The 18,402-nt window shown below is 53.3% G+C and overlaps 1 protein-coding gene across 2 annotated transcripts; it reads right to left on the minus strand.

Moving 5' to 3' along the window:
• Positions 1 to 890: 890 nt before the first annotated feature.
• ID3 (inhibitor of DNA binding 3, HLH protein) lies at positions 891 to 2,485 on the minus strand. 2 transcript variants are annotated; one of them, XM_040979531.1, is made up of 3 exons: positions 2,118 to 2,485; positions 1,918 to 2,000; positions 891 to 1,387 (listed from the first exon to the last, which is right to left on the minus strand). In XM_040979531.1, exons 1-2 carry the CDS (start codon positions 2,415 to 2,417, stop codon positions 1,941 to 1,943), a joined length of 360 nt encoding a protein of 119 aa, XP_040835465.1. In that variant the 5' UTR covers positions 2,418 to 2,485; the 3' UTR covers positions 891 to 1,387; positions 1,918 to 1,940. The 2 variants fall into 2 exon arrangements, with proteins under 2 accessions (XP_040835465.1, XP_040835466.1); XM_040979532.1 differs by having other exon boundaries at positions 891 to 1,392.
• Between the last annotated feature and the right edge of the window lie 15,917 nt (positions 2,486 to 18,402).

Here is an 18,402-nt window from a genome sequence, read left to right on the forward strand (position 1 = left end):
GAACTATTGAAATAACTCGTGCCAGGGGCTAACACACAGATGAGATCATATCATAAACAGAAATCTAGGGAGGCCAGGCGTCTGGGGCAGCCCACCTAGGGAGCCACAAGCTTGGGGGTGCAACACGGGATGGCAGATTGCGATTTTGATCTTTTTCTCCCAGCCCCACCCCCCCAGGTTGGCCCACGGCCTGTCCACACCACAGCAGCAGTCACCCCCACCTTGGGTCCCATCTGCATCTTGTGCCTTATCCCCATCTCTGAAATGGGAACCAGGAGAGTGGGTTCCCAAGGGAGTGGGCTTAGGAACAGCCAAGAAGTGATGGTCATCCCCTCAATTTCAAGGTCAGACACCAAGTACTCAAGCTTTCCTGACCCCATACCCAATCTTGCAGGTGGCTGTCAATTTGAAGACCACTCCTTTGGGAGCTGGTGAGGCAGGCAGCCAGCATGAGGAAAATGAAATCAGGCCCAGCAGTCAAGTTTATTCGTCTCTGAAATGGGTCTATCCATCACGCAGGCTTGGGCACCAGGCACAGCAGCCTCTTGCAAGAGTCCTTTAACACATTCCCTGCTACAAAGGCATGTTAAATCAGGACACGGCAGAGGAAAGCCACACATCGGGACCTTAACAGTGAGTCTCTGCAACCCAGGAGCAAGTTGAGCTGGTATCACTCCCCCTTGTCTAACACCTCAAGGTGCTGTCTGGGCACTGGACCCCGATGGGCCAGGGGCTTGCGTCTGGCCATCGTCCCCCTCCCCGTCCACGAGGAATTTTCTCATCTCCAGACTTGCTCTCCCAAGTTCCAGGGAATCTCCACTTCCCTAAATTCACCACTAACACGATTAAGGGACTAAGGAGATGGGGAACGAGCTGAGATTCTGCACAAGTGTTTAAAAATCGTTTATTATGTAAAGTGTTAACTTTTATAAAAAGTTTACTATACATCGCACGGTTACAGAAAGTCCCCTTCCTGTATATATATATATATATATATAAAGGTACAAAAGCTATATACTCTATTATAGAGTTCATCATCAGAGCACCACAGGCTTCTCTACGGAGACCAGAAAGCTCTGCAGCTGCCCTGGCAGAGCTTGGGGAGCGCCCTCCCTCCCCCAGCTTCCACACGTGGGACAGTCTTTTACAACACTGGGGGTGTGGTGAGGGCAGGGTGACGTCGCCCAGCTGGTGACCCGCGCTAGCTCTGGCTCTTCCGGCCACCCAAGTTCACAGTCCTTCGCTCCCAGGCGTCAGGTCCAGCCTCGAGGCGAGGGTTTGGGGAAGTGAAGTAGGCATAGTGAGGTTGGGGCCCATCCATGCCCTCGGGCTTCCGGCCGGAGCGGGTCCCCGGGTCCCAGGCGGAACGGGCGCCAGCACCTGCGCTCTGGGCGGGGGAGAAGAGCAGGGAGCAGTCAGTTTCCGCCGAGCGCGCCGAGGCGGGGGCCGCCCGCAGACTGGCCGGCGCCAGGGAGGAAACTCGGTCGCTACCTCCAGCGATAACTCCGCGCCCCGCGCTGCCCCCACCCCTTGGCACCAGGGGACCACAGGCGGAGCTCGCGCCCCCTCCCTCCCTCCTCCTTAGAGGAGACTTGGGCGGCGAGGCTGGGGGGCGGGGGGCGCCGAGACACTACTGCCTTTACGGCTCCCAACAGAAAGGCTATTTTATGGAGTCGGACTTGCGCCTAATCGGGCGGGTCTGTGGCCACTGCACGCTGCCAGGGGACAACGTGCGTTTGCGTCCCAGACGGAAATGTACGTTCGGTGCAGACTGGTCCTGTCATTCATTGGCTGGAACAGGTCACCCATGCGTCCTCCTCCAGCCTCACTCTCTAACTTTATTGAAGGCCGGCCGACTCCAATCCCTCTTAACACCCCCAACACTCAACCCACCCCCAGGAAGGAGGGGAGACCCACCTGGAGGTGCCAGGACGGCCAGGTCAGTGGCAAAAGCTCCTCTTGTCGTTGGAGATCACTAGTTCAGGAGTCAGTTCGGCTGTCTGAGAAAATTAAGGGAAACGGGAAGAGTTAAGATAAGCCGCGCGGTGACTTCCAGGGTCCCCGCAGCATCCCCCAGCCGGGGGGCGTTCCGCCCCGCCCCGGATCCCTTTGCGCACCTGGATGGGGAGGTGCGGGCCGTCCGGGGGTCCTGGGGCCGGCTCGGCCAGGACCACCTGCAGGTCGAGGATGTAGTCGATCACGCGCTGCAGGATTTCCACCTGGCTAAGCTGAGTGCCTCGCGGGACGCCCGGCACCAGCTCCCTTAGGCGCGAGTAGCAGTGGTTCATGTCGTCCAGCAGGTTCAGCGGCTCCTCGGCTGTTGGGCCTTTACCACGGCCCCGCGCGATGGCCAGGCTGCGTTCCGACAAGCAGCACACTGCCTCGTAGCATCCGCGCACCGGGCTCAGCGCCTTCATGTCGGAGAACGAGGGTTAGAAATGCGCACGGGAGAGAGGGAAGGATGCAACCCGCCAAGCACAGAGTCAAACCTGCAATGCGCTCAAGCCCGCCTCCGCCGACCCTTTATAGAGCCCGCCGTGCAGGAACGCCCCTATATTCAAATAGGGCGCCTCTGCCCGCCCCGCCGGGTCTGGGCGTTCCCGGGCCGCTTAAATTGCTAACAGGCTTCCTCGAGCTGGTCGGCCGCCGGAGACCGCGGAGCCGCGGATTCAAAGAATGAGGAAGGGCTGATACTGGGGAGAGGCGGGCCTCTTCGCCAGCACGGATTTAAAAAATCACTTAAAACCATTAACTTCAAGAATTTGCCTTTTCCTGGCAGCGCCCCACGTCTTTGAGCTCCCCTGCCCCCTGCCAGGCCACCCTTAACCCACCAGCGGTTCGAACCCGCATCTCCTCCGAGGTCATAAATCGCTGAACAGCAAGGCTTTTTTTTTTTCCTAAGCAAAAGTTTTTTTTTTTTTTTTTCAAGGGAAACTTGTAAGGAATTAGTGCCGCCTTGTTCCCCAATTTGCTGTTCGTCTGACCTCCAGACTTACTGGCGTCAGGAATTATCTTGTGACCAGAGGGGGAAAAAAAATTAATTGCGGTGAAGCTGAGGTTACAATGAAGAAAACAGATTTGGACTAGGCGCTGAGACTGCAGGAGGAGGAGGGGAAAGGGGCTTGAGTGAAGAACACTTTTGAGCAACAGGGGAAAAGAAGGGAAAAAAGGAGCCAGCCTCAATCCGTGCCTTTTCTTTTCTTTCTTTCTTCTTCTTTTTTTTTTTGTGCATTGGGAAAAAAGAAAAAAGCTACGGCTTTGTTCCCCCATGAACTCCTTGAGGAATCAGATGCCCGGTTGTGTTTTGGAAATGAGTCTGATGAGAATTTTGAACAGGGTTTTCAATGGGGTGGGGGCTTACAGGAGCGCCCATGGGGTTAGCAAATCTCTTTTAACTTTTGCTCCGCCTCCCCCCACTTGGCACACACCTCTGCAAGCTCTGGGTGATTTTAGGGCTGTTTCTGCCCCCTCCGGGCGAGGGCAGGAAGCCCCCAGCCAGCAGCTGAAGCCCCGGCCGCTCCAGCAGCAGTGCGAGATAGGATGTTGTGGGGGCACCCTCAGCTGCTCTTTCCTGCCACCTTCCACCCCTTTGGGGAGCCTGTATTTCCAAAATGCTGGTTTCCATCTTGGAAAATCCCTGGGAAGGATTCCCCCATACCCCAGCGGTGTCTTTCTTCATGGGTCAACATCGATGGACTTGATTCAAAGACAGTGGCTCCTTGCTTTCAAGGATGTCACAATTTGAGGAGACAAGATTAACACAGGAAACAATGAAGAGTTCAATAGTGTGTGGCATTGATTAACAGGACAATGGGAGCTCAGAGCCTGGAGGGTTTCAAAACACTGACAGCGGGTAGGACAGTTCCCTGGAAACCCGAAGCCCCGGGCTGGCTCCGAGGACCGGCTCTCCCTTGTCAGGTAATCTTGGATGAGCCCCCAGGGACCGGGACCTTAGCTGCCAAGTGATTTCCGACTCTGGAAGTCTTAGGCTTTGTGAGGTTGGGATAGGCAGGTGTAAGGTGGCAGAAGGCCCAGACAGGATGTAGAACAAGTTCAGTGTCACACTGCCGATAGCAGAGCCTTATCCTCTGCCGTGAGTCGTATCACTGTGTGTGTCCCACGAATGAGGGCTTCAGAAGCCCTCCTCCTGCAATGGCAACACAAGGAGGGGAAATAACCCGAGTGGACCAGTTTTTACATGCCACCCAAGTCAAGCGGCGGCCATTTGGTCACGGGACAGGGAATGTGGCTATGGGGATTCCAGCGGAAGACCCTCTGGTTCTGCCTTGCAGTCATATGTGCAAATTGGCCAAGCCTGAGAGAGGGTTCTAGAACAATCACGGCCTTCAGGAACAGACAGATGCATGTTCAACTCCCCGTTCTTCGCATCTATTGACTGTGAACTTTCTGGACCTCAGTTTTCCCATCTTTGAAATGGAGTTTCCGGCTAACCTCATTCATTCTGGCAATTACTGAGAGCCTCTCCCCAACTCAACTTCCTCTGCTAGAAGCCTGGGGGGCCCAAACGTGGGGCCAGGAGTGTAGTAGGGGCTTGCTCCACCCAGATTCTCTTATCCCTCTTCCTCTACTCCTTTGGGGCTGCCTCGGGCTTGCACAGAAAAGACCCACTTCCTTGCTAAGGTTCTGCTTTCCGGGTGTTGAGGAGGATAGATAGTTGGGGGGGGGAGGGTGGCGACAAGCCTTCCAGGAGGTTTCATCTGAAAGATCCAGTTTTGAAAGCAACAGCGGGGTTCGATGGGGCACACTACAGAGCTCAAATTCCAGAGCCTTCTTTTTCCCAATGGCTGCTGCCCTGGCCAGCTCAGGCCTTCTGCAACTCGTCTGGCGGTGGCAGGGCCTCGGCCCCTGATTCCGAATGCCTATGAACTTTCTGTTCCCACTTCTGCGCCTTTTACCAGCTTTTTCCCCCCCTCTTGCATTTTTTATTTTTATGAAAGGATGTCATTAAGGCTTTTGTCTGCGCTGTTTTTGTTTCAGAACTTTTCTCACAATCCTATTTTTTGTTGAGGAATCCGCTCCTTTGCCCAGCTGTGGGTCCCGGTCCCACAGCTGTGTTGATCTAAGACTCAGCCCCAGACAGCCTGGCGCCAGGGTGGGACGTCATGCGTTCACACAGGGATGCGTGCCCCAGGCAACCTTTCCTCGGGCAGTCACCGGCCGGCGACGGCCGCCCCCGCCAATGAGCGCCCGACACCCGAGAGCGGGGCGGGCCGCCGCCCGCGGTTGTGCGCTGCAGCCGCCGGGGCTCCGCGCCGTCCGCACTCGGGGGGCCTCCGCGGTCCTGGCCCCCTCTCGCTCTCAGCCCTCACTCGGGGGCCTCCGCGGTCCTCGCCCCCTCTCGCTCTCAGCTCTTTTGTTTTTTTGCCTTTCTCTCTACTGGCCCCCTTTATCGATCTCTATAACTTTTCTTCTTCTTTTTAAAGTCCTTTTAACTATCTCCTCCCAATGGCAGGAATCATTTTGTAAGCATTTCCAGGAACCGAGTCGTCTTTTGCCAATTTTTTTTTAAGTCAATGTTGTGCTCTCTGAGTGTCTGAAAAGTTGGCAGAACTGTTGCAGTTACACTGTTTTGTCTTAAGCATTTTTTTTTTTTTTTGGTGTGTTGGGTCTTTGCTGCTGACTTCGAAGCTGTTTGTTTGCTAAGCCTTTATCTCCCTAGCTCTGTATGTATGTAGCATCTTGACCCTATTTATGATGTAGATGTGGGGATGGCCGGGATCTCAGAAACTTGCCCACGTTCCTGGGACACCTGGGGCTGAGAAGTGGCTAGAACCCAGTCTTTGACACCACCCTCCCACCTGCCCTAGGGAACTCTCATTAGCATTTCCCTAGCCTCATTAGCATTAGTATGTACCTGTTTGCCTGCCAGGTGCCAGGTGCGTGTCAAAGTGTGTGTGTGCCTGGAGCACACCCCTTCTCCCTGGTGAGTGGGACCCCAAGAGTCCTGCTTGGGGTCCAGATGGTAGCAGGCACACACAGGGGGTTGACAGACAAGACCAGGCTCCTGTTCTTGCCCAGGCCACCTACCCCTCATTATGCCTGGGTTGTCGCCTCTGGACGGTTGGGATGAGAGTAACCAGCCACTTGCCTCATAGTTGAACAGATGAAAGGGAGCAAGGGACAGGAAGTGCGTTGGAAGGCAATTAGTTACATTTTTAAAAAGATTTATTTGAAAGGCAGAATTATAGGAGTGGGGGCGGGGAAGATGGAGAAAGAGATCTTGCATCCACTGGTTTGCTCTCCAAATGCCTGAGCCAACCGAGGCTGAGCCAGGAACCCTATCCTGGTCTAGTTTGTTGGTGGCTGGAACCCTAATCTTTTATTTAACCAGCATCCTTGGCAGGATTTCAACTGTGCTGTGGGATACAGGTGCCCCAAGCAGTGGCTTGACCAGCTGGGTCTCCACACCTCCCGTTAGATCACTTATGTTTCTGTGCTCTAACGTGATCCCGCCTCTGCCGGCGGGGCTTGGTGACACCAGGTGAATCGAGCTGCTCCAGCAGAGGCTGATCCAAACGGGAGTGTGAACAGTGTCATGAATTCTCTAGAGGTTTTCTGGGGACAGCCCAGAAGCCCTCAGTGCTGTCACTCTGCACGTCATTCGCTCAATCCAAACTGCCGAGTTCTCCACCTTCTCAGATATCATCTCCTTGACCAGGTTTCTAGACGAGGCAGATGGAGGCTGAGAGAGGCTAGTGTGCCTGTCTGAGATTTGCCAGCTAGTAGGTGGGAGATCTGAGATGCACCTCCTGCTCTGCCTGATCCCAAAGCTTGGGTCCTCCTGCATCTCTGCTTTTCCTCTTGGGATGGTGTTGTGGACCCAGAGAGTTTTAATCTATATGGAGAGAAGCAAGGGTGTGTGTGTGTGTGTGTGTTCAGTGGGGAGCTGGGTAGTATTTGGCCCAGCAGTTAATTCAACCACATCCTATACAGCAGTGCCTAAATCCAGCTGCCGACCAGTGCAAATCCTGGGAGACAAAGAACAGTGATGGCTCGAATGACCCGGTTCTGCAGATCACGTGAGAGCCCTGGGTTGCATTCCCAACTCCCAGGCGCTCTCCTTCTGTCTTTCACATAAACGATAGCAACAACAAGAACAGTAGTAAAAAGGAAGGATAGCTCTGAGGTGGGAAGACCGTACACAGTGCTGGCGATACTAGAGGAAGCACCATTTTCTATGCAAAGAGACTCAGAAAGCACTGGGCATTTCTTAGAAATTTCAAGTCCTTCCCACTCCTACCCCACTCCCATCAAGACCCTTCCGGCCCATGCTTTAGGGGATGTTTGTTCCCGAAGATCAGAATGGCTATTCCTGTGTTTAGAAACCTGCTTGGAACTTCTCGTTCAACCCAAAGCAGGCCTGGCTTGGCCACGCAGCAACTCCATGAAGGTACCCAGCCCCTTCCTTCTGGCCATGGTGCTGCCATGGCTGCCCTGGCCTCTGCTCTGCAGTGGAGGGGCGGGCCCCACAGGGCAGCAGGAAGGGAACTGGTTTGGAGGAGCCATTCCATGATGTGTGCCTTCTACATTCTAGCTGGCATACTCTGTTGGCAGAGTTCTCTGAGGTGCATGGTATCATCATTTTCTAGACAAAAATACTAAAGTTCAAAAACATCTGTTCACACAGCTGGTGGTTGTCGGGGACCCCACAATAGGGATTTGACCTGGGCTGATGGCTCAGGCACTGCTGGTGACAGGGATGGTGAAGTTGTACCAGCTCCCAGTCCGTACACCCAAATCCCTGCCCTTGTACTGCCAGGCTGAGGATGGCTTTGGCCTCCTTTCTTGGTCCAGCAAATTGTCTGGCATGTCTAGACTTTGGAGGGCATCAGCAGGTTATGTGAGAATTTAGCTCTGAGTTCACAAACAGTGGCGGGACAGCTCTAGGAGAATCTATTGTGGAGGCCTCACTGTGTCCCCAAGCCCTTTCATGCTCGGTTCCACTGAACAGTTCCTGCCACCTGTGAGGGCTATTGCCAGCTCATTCTGCAATCAAGCCCTGTTTGATTCTCTAGTCCCAGTGTCTTTGAGTGCTGTGGCCCCTGGTGGCAGGTAGCTAAGACCAACAGAACTCAGGGCCAGCCCTGCAATCATTCGCGAGAGACCACATTGTGCAGGGGTGGGGTGGGTTATGCTGGATAACTCTAATTTTGAGTATACCCCCACCCCCTCCATAAGTTTCTTTGCTTAAGACAGCTGGATTGGGAGCTCAGGGAAGCCTTTAGAATGGCAGTGGGAGCTAGGGCAAGAAAAGACCCCCAAACTTGCAAAACCATGTTTACCCAGCCCAGGTGGTGTCCTGGGTTGGCCTGTGTCCTAACCGCAGGTGAAAACCTGCCAGGGTGAAGGGGTTGTGAGAGGAGTGGACAGAGCTGGACAGGGGCCCCACTGACCCTGCTGGAGAGGTGGATTTCCCTCACTTCCAAGCTCCTTTTGGAGCTGGAACCCAGCTGTCCCAGAGAGCACCCACGTCCTGCTGGTCAAAGCCAAGCAATCCGGCAGCATCCTGCTGGTGGCCCAAGTGCGCACCTGTTTGAGAAGGAGCCCCCAGCCACTGAGCGCCGGCGACCAGGGATCTGAGGTGCAGACTCCCTCTATCCTCACATCGACCGCGGACCAGAGAGGCAAGGTGACTTGTCCAAGGTCACACAGCTGTGGAGCGGCCCAACAGGGCTGCCAGAGTGCAGAGTTTATGAGTCATGCCACCAGCTGGAGGGGGTGGGAGAGGAAGGAAGCTCATATTTTAAAGTCAGCTCCGGCTGTGCGCGTGTATCTCCTTCGCTGAGTAAGCGGGGCTCGGCGAGGGGCCCTCCTGGAATGCATGTGGCAGGCCCCGGGTGACGGGTGACCGGTGCATTCTGCAGACTTGTGCCTGTCACAATACACGTCTCTCTGGAAGCCCCCGCAGAACATGCACGATCTTCCCTAAGAGGTGCGGTCCCCTCAGCGCTCTCCTTTCTGTCCTTCCCTGGCCAAATCCACCAGGTGCAGGACAGGACCCAGAGGACAATGCGCAAGAGCGCCCGGGTGGCCGCTGCCTCCATCGCCTCGCCCATCGCCACGCTCTCGCCCGTGCGCCCCGGCTGCCCCCACTCTGGCCCTGCTCGACCTTCCCGGCCTTCCCCGCCTGCACCCCGCGCCCCCCACCCCCGGCGGTGACGGTGCGCAGCTGCGGGACACACAATCGCCAGCGCCCCCTCCCCGCCCCCCGCGCAGCCCCTCGTTCAACAAAAGCTGCTTTCTTTTCCCCCACAACAGATTAAAGACCAGGAGGGGGTGAAAAATAGCTTCTCCAGCCGCTGGCGGGGGAGGGGCGCGGCGAGCTGGGGCTTTGGGGACTCTTTGATGGCAAGTGTGTGGGAAACCCAGAGGAATGTGGCTGCTCGGACGCCGCGGCGGGGCCCGGCGCCGGGAGGAGGGTCCGCCCCCCGGGACCCCCGCGCCCCCCGCGGCCCTGGCGCCCCCGCGCCCGCACCCTGGGCGTTGAGCGCCTGTCGGGCGCCGCCGCGGTCTCTGTTTCTTCCCCCAATCGCGCCATCGGGTTTCTCAGATTCTCATCGCCTCCTTGGGTGCCTCTGTGCCCTTCCTCCAACTGCTGGCTTTCCGCGAGCCGCCCTGGCCGCCCGTGGGCTCCCTGGGCAGCGCTGGCTGCTCATTTTTTCCCCTCCCTCCTCGTCTCTAGGACGCGCGCCCCGCGTCCCTTTGTCTCTACAGCTCTTGAGCGGCGCCCCCGGCCCTGGCTTCCCAGGCTGGCTCGCAAGAGTAAGGCACTTGGCACCTACGCCGTCGCTCTCTCTCCTGCCTGTGAGGAGACAGGGCTGGGAGGAGGGAAGGCGGGAACCCGGGAAGATGGTTCAGAGGGGACACAGAGGAGGCCAGACAGGGAAGTCCTTGGGACCCCCAGTAGAACTCCGAGTTCCTGAAGACTTCCAGGTCTTCCGAAACCATTTCCGCTCCGTTTAAATCTCGGAAAGGGATTTCTGGCCCAGGACCGGAGAGTGGCCTTGAGATACTGATGGGAAGTGGGTTGGGTCTCCGGGCCCCCCTCTCCAGCCCTTGGGACCTGGGCTTGGGGGAGGAAGGCAGTGGGTGGAGATGAAGGCCTTCCAGGTGGCTGAGGGTAGAGGCCTTCAGCTTCGGGAAAGTGAAGTACAGCGGGGATCTGGAAACCCAGCCTGGGTGCTTGGCACTGCTACCAGACCGCAATCTTGTGCCAGTGGCTTCCTCTGGCAGGGGGTGGGTTGGGGTAGGGGAGCAGTCTCCCTACCTGTCAGATGAAGTGGTTGCTTGGATTTGTGGTTGCCAGGCTTCTCACAGATCCTGAGATCTGATTTATTCCAAATGCATTATTTCTATGCAATAATTGGCCTCCTCATTCTGTATTTGTGAAAGCATTCAGTCAGTTTCTTATTAGCATGATTAATTACCGCACAGCACTGGTCTAGTTCAAAAAACTGGGGCCAGCACTCTGGCAGAAGTGGTAAAGCAGCTGCTTGCAATGCTGGCATCCCATATGGCCATTGGTTCAAGTCCCGGCTGCTCCGTATCCAGGCCAGCTCTCCGCTAAAGCACCTGGGAAAGTGGCTGAGACTGGCTCAAGTGCTTGGGTCCCTGCACCCATGTGGGAGATCCAGATGGGCTCCTGGCTGTAGCTCAGCCCAGCCCTGACTGTTGCAGCCATTTGGGGAGGGAGCTAGCCCATGGATGACCTTTCTGTCTCTGTGTAACTCTGACTTTCAAACAGTAAACAGATATTTAAAAACAAACAGAATAGAACAGAGATGTGCCCCAGTCACCCCAGTCCCAGCCAGCTAACACACTAAATCTTTCCATGCTTCGTTAGACTGTGCAGCAGAATTCTGTGGAAGAGCAGGGGCTTTGGGGTCAGACAGCTCAAATCTGAATCCTGGATCTGCCGTGCAGGGACTGTGTCCTTGTGGTGGTCACGTACCCCTTCCTGTTCTTCATCTGTAAGAGCAGAAGCTCATGACATCCACCCACAGGACTGTGATGAGCGCTGCTGCAGGTAACAGACATTAAAGAGAGGGAAATAGGTGTGGAAGCTGTCAGTGTGGCCGTGACATCACCAGGACTGTCCAATAGAAATGCAATGGTCCAGAGAAATGGCTGGCTCATTAACTAAGCCCCCGCCTGCAAGGGTCAGTATCCCTCATGGGCATCAGTTCATGTCCCGGCTACTCCACTTCCCATCCAGCTCCCTGCTTATGGCCTGGGAAAGCAGTCAAGGACGGCCCAAAGCTTTGGGACCCTGTGCCCACGTGGGAGACCTGGAGGAGATTCCTGGCTCCTAGCTTCGGATCGGCGCAGCACCAGCCGTTGCGCTCACTTGGGGAGTGAATCATCAGATGGAGGATCTTCCTCTCTGACTCTCCTCCTCTCTGTATATCTGACTTTGTAATAAATATAAAATAAATCTTAAAAAAAAAGTTCCAGGCTCCTGGTTTCAGATAGGCTCGGCTGTGGTGGTTGCAGCCACTTGGAGAGTGAATCAACAGACGGAAGATCTTCTCTGTCTCTCCTCCTCTCTGTATATCTACCTTTCAATAAAAATCAATCTTTTTTAAAAATAAATAAGTGTGGGGCTGGCGTTTTGGCACAGCAGGTTAAGCCCTGCCTATGACACTGGCCAGAGTGCTAGTTCAAGTCTTCACTGCTCTGCTTCTAACCTAGTGCCCTGATAGTATGTCGGAGAAGCAGCAGAAGACGGCCCGAGTATATGGGTCCCTGCCCCCCATGTGGGAGACTCTGATGGAGTTCCTGGCTCCTGGCCCCAGCCACTGCATTCATCTAGGAAGCGAATCAGTGCATGGAAGTTCTCTCTCTGCAACTACCTTTCAAACAAATAAATGTTTTAAAACAATAATTTCACTATCTTTCATTTTTTAAGAATTATTTACTTGATGGGTAAAGTGACAGGGAGAGTAGGACAGAGAGATATCTTCCTTCTGCAGGTTTACTCTCCAAATATTCTCCACACCCAGGCTTGGGCCAGGACAAAGCCAGAAGCGAGAGCTTCATCCTGTCTCACACCAGCGGCTTGAGCCATCGCCCGCAGCCTTCCCAGGTATCTTAGCAGGAAGCTAGATCAGAAGCAGAGCAGCCAGGACTCCTGCCAGCCCTCCGGTATGGGATGTCGGCGCCTCACATGGTCTGTTACCCCGTTATACACGTTGGCCCCACGTTCACTACCTTTCTGAACAATGTAGCTATCCGAAAATTTAAAAATACATAAGAGGTTACTTTAAAAAGTTTGTGAAAAGGTGAGCCCTGTGACACAGCCGGTGAAACCACCGCTTGGGAATCCTGCCTGTCCTATCAGACTGTGTCATGGAGCTCCCTACTAACATAGTAGATGACCCTGCCATCTATGTGTCAGACCCATACAGAGTGCCTGGCTCCGGGCTTCTGTCTGGCACAGCACTGCTGCTGAAGGCATGGGGGAGCCACAGAACATCTCTCATTCACTCTGCCTTTCGAATAAATAAAAATGACAAAGATTTTTTTGATTTGTGAAGCAAGCAAGCGCCTGATACCACACTTAAGACACTGACTAGGATGCCTACCTTTCAGCTTCCCATGTTAGAATGCCCGGCGTGATGGCTCATTGGCTAAATTTGTTCCTTGCAAGCGCCGGAACTGCACTGATCTGAAGCCAGGAGCTCTTCTGGGTCTCCCACATGCAGGTGCAGGGTCCCAAGGCTTTGGGCCATCCTCAACTGCTTTCCCAGGTCACAAGCAGGGAGCTGGATGGGAAGTGGGGCCGCTGGGATTAGAACCGGTGCCCATATAGGATCCCGGCACATGCAAAGCAGGGACTTTAACTGCTAGGCTACAACACCGGTCCTCCATGTTAATTTTAATAATTTATTTACCTAGCCCAATAATATCCATCATGTGATTCCATTTCATCATGTAATCAATCCTGAAAACCCTTATTTCGACACTGTTTTTCATACTAAATTCCTGACATCTGGTGTACATTTTATAATTCAGCACTTCTCAATTTGGACTAACCACATTTCAAGTGCTCCATAGACACACATGGTTAGTTGCTACTGATTGGACATTGCTGACCTGGTTAGTGAAGGAGATTCAAGGCATGGGGGCCTGATGAGGTGGTGTAGTAGGTTAAGACAGTGCTTAGAGAGCTGGCAACCTATGTGTGTGCCAGTTCGAGTCCCATGCATGTTCCGCATGCATTCCTATTTCTTGCTAATGCACCTGGGAAAGCAGCGAGGATGGATCAAGTGCTTGGGCCTCTGCCACCCATGTGGGAGACCCGGATGAAGTTCCTGGCCCCCCATTCCCCAAAATGGGGAATGAGCCAGCAGATGGAAGATATTCTCTCTGCCTCGCCCTCTCTGTAACTCTTTCAAATAAATAAATAAAAACCATTTAAAAAGAAATAAAATCAGGGCCAACGTGAGAGAGGAGAAGGGCTAAGCTTTGAAGTCAGCTGAGGTTTTCAAAGGCAGCAAGTCAGGAGGGGGAGAGCCCAGAATGGGAGGGACAGAGGTGCCGATCAGCTCCTTGGGGCAGAAGCGATAGGCGAGGGACACTCACCCTGCCTGGGCAGGTGATAGCTGGGGTCATAGTGCAGCCGGTGATGCTGGCATCACTCGTCCGAACGTTGGTGTAAATCCCAGCTGCTCCACTTCCATGCTAACTCCCTGATCATGTGCCCGAGAAGACGCAGGAAATGGCCCAAGCACCTGACTGCTCTCTCCCCGTGTGGGAGACACGTGGTGTTCCAGCTCTGACCATGGCAGCCATTTGGCGAGTAAACCAATGAAGGGAGCATCTCTCTGCTGTTCTCCCTCTCTCTGTCACTCTTTCTACTAAATGAAAGAAATCTTTTGCTTATTTTTTTTTTTTACGAGATTTATGTATTTGAAAGAGTGACAGAGGAAGAAAGAGCAGAACTTGCTCAAGAGAGAGAGAGAGAGATGTTTCATCTGATGCTTCATTGCCTCACACGATCAGGTGTTTCTCCAGGTCTCCCATGTGGGTGTGGGGGCCCAAGTACTTTCCCAGGCACATCAGAAAGGAGTTGGATTGGAAGTGAAACAGCTGAGACCTCGACTGGTGCCTTAAGGGATGCGTGATGGTGTTGTAGGTGGTAGCTTAACCTGTTACAAAAAAATACTTTTTTTTTTAAAGATTTATTTGTTTTTATTGGAAAGTCGTGTTTACAGAGAGGAGAGACAGAGGGAAAGATTATCTGCTAGTTAACTCCCCAAGTGGCTGTAATGGCTGGAGCTGAGCCAATCCCAAGCCAGGAGCCAAAAGGTTCTTCCTACGTCTTCCACATGGGTGGCTTTAGGTAATCCTCTACTGATTTCCCAGGCCGGAAGCAGGGAGCTGGAAGGGAAGTAGAGCAGCCGGCAACAAACAGGTGCCCATATGGGATCCTGGTGCATTAAAGGTGAGTACTTTAGCTGCTAGACTACCACCACACTGGGCCCACAAAATAAATCTTTAAAAAAAAAATAAAAAGGGCCCGGCGCGGTGGCGCAAGTGGTTAAGGTCCTCACCTTGCACGCCCAGGATCCCATATGGGGGCCGGTTCTATCCTGGCAGCCCCACTTCCCTTCCAGCTCCCTGCCTGTGGCCCAGGAAAGCAGTGGAGGACGGCCCAAAGCTTTGGGAACCTGCACCCGCGTGGGAGACCCAGAAGAGGCTCCTGGCTTCGGATCAGCATAGTATCGGCCGTTGCGCTCACTTGGGGAGTGAATCATCGGACGGAAGATCTTCCTCTCTGTCTCTCCTCTCTGTATATCCGCCTTTCCAATAAAAAAAATAAATAAAAATAAATCTTTAAAAAATAATAAAATAAAAATAAAAATAAAAACAGTATCTTAAAAAAAAAAAGATTGGGTAGGGCCCCAGTGCAATGGCTCTATTGGCTAATCGTCTCCCATCAAGCACTCAGCTCTGGCATTGTGGCCACTTGGGGAGTAAACCAGTGGATGAGAGGTCTTTCTGTCTTCCCTTTTCTCTGTAAAATCTGCCTTTCCAAGAAAAATAATTTTTTTTTTTAAAAAAAAGGAATTGAGTAAGTGGATGGAGGCAGGGTGTCTGTGGAGCACTGAATGCCAGGCTAACAGCATAAGAATGAGACCATGACTGGGTGGTGCCTGGGAGAATTTGATCAGTGCTTTGGTGCCACGGTCATGCTGAGATGCCCTCTCTCCGGGGCAGGAGCAGCAGGACTCTGGGGCCCGTGGCTGTGCCTGATCCTACAGAAACTTCGATTCATTCTAGCTGTAGTTTATTGAGAGTTTACCATGATCAGGTGCAAGGTCAGCACTTCGTTAATTCTCTCAAGAAGCTCGTAGGTTCCTGGTGAGAATACAATATAAAACTTTGGAAAACAGTCTGATGGCTTTTTAAATATTTATTTTTATTGGAAAGGCAGATCAAATTCATGGAGAGATCAAGAGACAGAAAGATTTTTCCATCTGCTGGTTCATTCCCCAGATATTCAGGTTTACAGAGAGGAGAGACAACAATCTTCTGTATATGTTGGTTCACTCCCCAAACGGCCGCAGCAGCATGAGCCGAGCTGATCCAAAGCCAGGAGCCAGGAATTTGTTTTGGGTCTCCCACAGGGATGCAGGATCCCAAAGCCTTGGGCCATCCTTGACTGCTTTCCCAGGCCACAAGCAGGGAGCTGAATGGGAAGTGGAGCAGCCAGGACACGAACCCGTGCCTATATGGGATCCCGGCATACGCAAGGCAAGGACTTTATCCACTAGGCTACCGCACCAGGTCCTAGTCTGACAGTTTCTTCAAAAGCTAAATGGAGGGATAGCATTGTGCAATGGGTTGGAATGCCATTTGGGGCACATGCAACACATATCACAGGGCCGCTATGAATCCTGGCTACTCAGCTTCTGAGCCAGATCCCTGCTAGCATCCCTAGGAAGCAATGGCAGACGGTTCAAGAACTTGAGTTCCTGCCACCCGTGGGTGACCCAGATGGATTTGTTAGCTCCTGGCTTTTGCAGCTGTTTGGGGAGTGAATCCGTGCATAGAGGATTTTTCTCTTTCTTTCAAGTTCAATTTGTTAAAAGAAAAAGAACAACAAGGTTAAGAAAACAATGAGGATACTAACAAATATCAGCGTTTGTGGCCACTGATTTTGTACTGTTCCAAACACCTTGGGCACATTCACTCATTAATCCTCTTAACAACTTCATGAAGGTGTTACCTTCCCTCCCATTTTACAGGTCAGGAAACTGAGGTTCAGAGAGAAGTGTGCATGCAGTGTAGAGGGTACAGGCAACTGGTTCCAGAGCCTTAGCTTGGCACCGTACAGAACTGAAGACAATGCCTGCACGTTTTTTTTTTTAAAGATTTATTTTTATTATTTTTTCATTGGAAAGGCGTATATACAGAGAGGAGAGACAGAGAGGAAGATCTTCCGTCCGATGATTCACTCCCCAAGTGAGCGCAACGGTCGATGCTATGCCGATCCGAAGCCAGGAGCCTCTTCCGGGTCTCCCACGCGGGTGCAGGTTCCCAAAGCTTTGGGCTGTCCTCTGCTGCTTTCCCGGGCCACAGGCAGGGAGCTGGAAGGGAAGCGGGGCTGCCGGGATTAGAACCGGCGCCCATATGGGATCCCGGGCGTGCAAGGCGAGGACCTTTAACCACTTGCGCCACCGCGCCGGGCCCTGCCTGCACGTTTTATTGGGGTCCTGCCACGTGAGGCTAAGGGACGTGACCCTGGGCATAGCTGGCTGGTGCAGAGTAACGGCCAGCGTGATGCACATCTCACTCACCATTTGCAAACCTTCCTGTGCGAGATCGCACCTGCCCGCTTCCGGGAGGGGCAGTACAGTCACCAGGACAGCTGCACTCATGTTTTCATCTCTGCAGCCAAATCTTGTGTTTTAGAAGATTCTAAGTGCATGAAAGGATTTCAAGTTCTTGTTTTCAATAGGAAATACTTGCACCTGGTTCAAAAGTCAAACATCAGGAAAAGGCCTAAGGTGATGCGCTTCTTTCTCAAGCTCGGCCTCCCACCGTATGTCAAGTCCTCCCTGCCCCGCGGGAGCAGAAGAACCAGACCCATTTTGAAATGAGAAAGGCTGCACTTAGCTGTCCCAAGCACTCAAGGCGTGAGGCCCACCATGCATTGCCTGGTTTCCTCGGGTTGCCCCAGCCTGACTTCCTGTTCCCTTTGATGCACTACTGCTTCCTGCAGGTGATGGCTGGTCCCTTAGGGAGATGGCAGGTCCCTTCTCCGTCTGAACTTTCCCCCAAGGTGTACGCTCCAGTACCCAATACCCCCTGACCAAATTTCTTCCCACCCCCAGACCCAGCTGGGTGGATATCCCTGAGGGCCTTCAAATGCCTGGGACTATCTCAGTACAATTGATGGGGTGCAGGTGGACGCAGAGGCCACACCTGCATGGCTGCAGGCCAAATCTAGCCTGTGACTTTTTTTTTTAACCCTGCCCCAGTAATTTCAGAATTAGAAAAGTTCACCTGAAAATCTGCTTTTCTGGCTTCACTTGAAATAGTGGCCGAGCCAGTCACACGGAACTGCGTGCGTGATGACACCAACTGGGGTAGAGTGGCCACTGGACCCTTTAGAGGGAGCATGTGCTGCTATGTCTGTGTGTGGCGGGGATGAGGCGGGAGGGGGGCGGGGGGGGGGCAGGTGGTGTCACGGCCCCACTGCTCCCTGTTGGTGAGTGTGACAGGCTGAGTAGCAGTCCCTCCTACTCCGAAGATGTCTGAGTCCTAAGCCCTGGAATCCGCACACACTGGATGGCAGGGAGGAACTGAGGCCGCAGATGGAATTGAGGTTGCTGATCAGTTGGCCTTCAAAGAGGGAGATCGTCTGGGTGGGAGCTGGGAACTGGTCCTGAGCCACCACCGAAGGCTGATCAGGGCTTACCGTGGCAGGCTTATCAAGAAGTGGGCGGCAGTGCCTATCGCTGGAACCTGGAAAGATGAAGCTGCCTTTAGGGAGCAGGATCTGAGAGGAGTTCATGGCCCAGGAGACCTGGGATGCCATGCAGATGTGGCTCAGCTGTGCACAGGGCCTTCCAGCCCCAGAAGGCTTCTTGTCTTCCAGCCCCTGTATCCTTAAATGTCCTCAGATTCTTTTTTTTTTTTTTAACCCAGGCTTTCATTCCTATTCCTCCACCCCTTTGCTGCGTATCCCAAGCAAGAGTGTTCATTTATTTAGATATTTTTAGGAAACATTCATGGAACTCTGACTCTGCACTGGGCACTGTTCTAAGTGTGTTGCCAGCATGACTTATTTAGTGGTTATGCCAAGTACTGACACAAGCACTGTGATCTCCACTTTCTAGATGAGGAAACTCAGGCACGAAGAGATTCATT

Source organism: Ochotona curzoniae, unplaced genomic scaffold (assembly GCF_017591425.1).
Source record: "Ochotona curzoniae isolate NIBS_2020 unplaced genomic scaffold, NIBS_Ocur_1.0 contig_3255, whole genome shotgun sequence".
NCBI lineage: Eukaryota > Metazoa > Chordata > Mammalia > Lagomorpha > Ochotonidae > Ochotona > Ochotona curzoniae.

What these genes read in the sequence shown, in the direction of transcription:
- ID3 (XM_040979531.1), bottom strand. Translation starts at nt 2,417, where the DNA reads ATGAAGGCGCTGAGCCCGGTGCGCGGATGCTACGAGGCAGTGTGCTGC. An exon ending in GCCCGCACCTCCCCATCCAG is followed by an intron (nt 2,001 to 2,117) that starts GTGCGCAAAGGG and finishes TAATTTTCTCAG; the next exon opens with ACAGCCGAACTGACTCCTGA.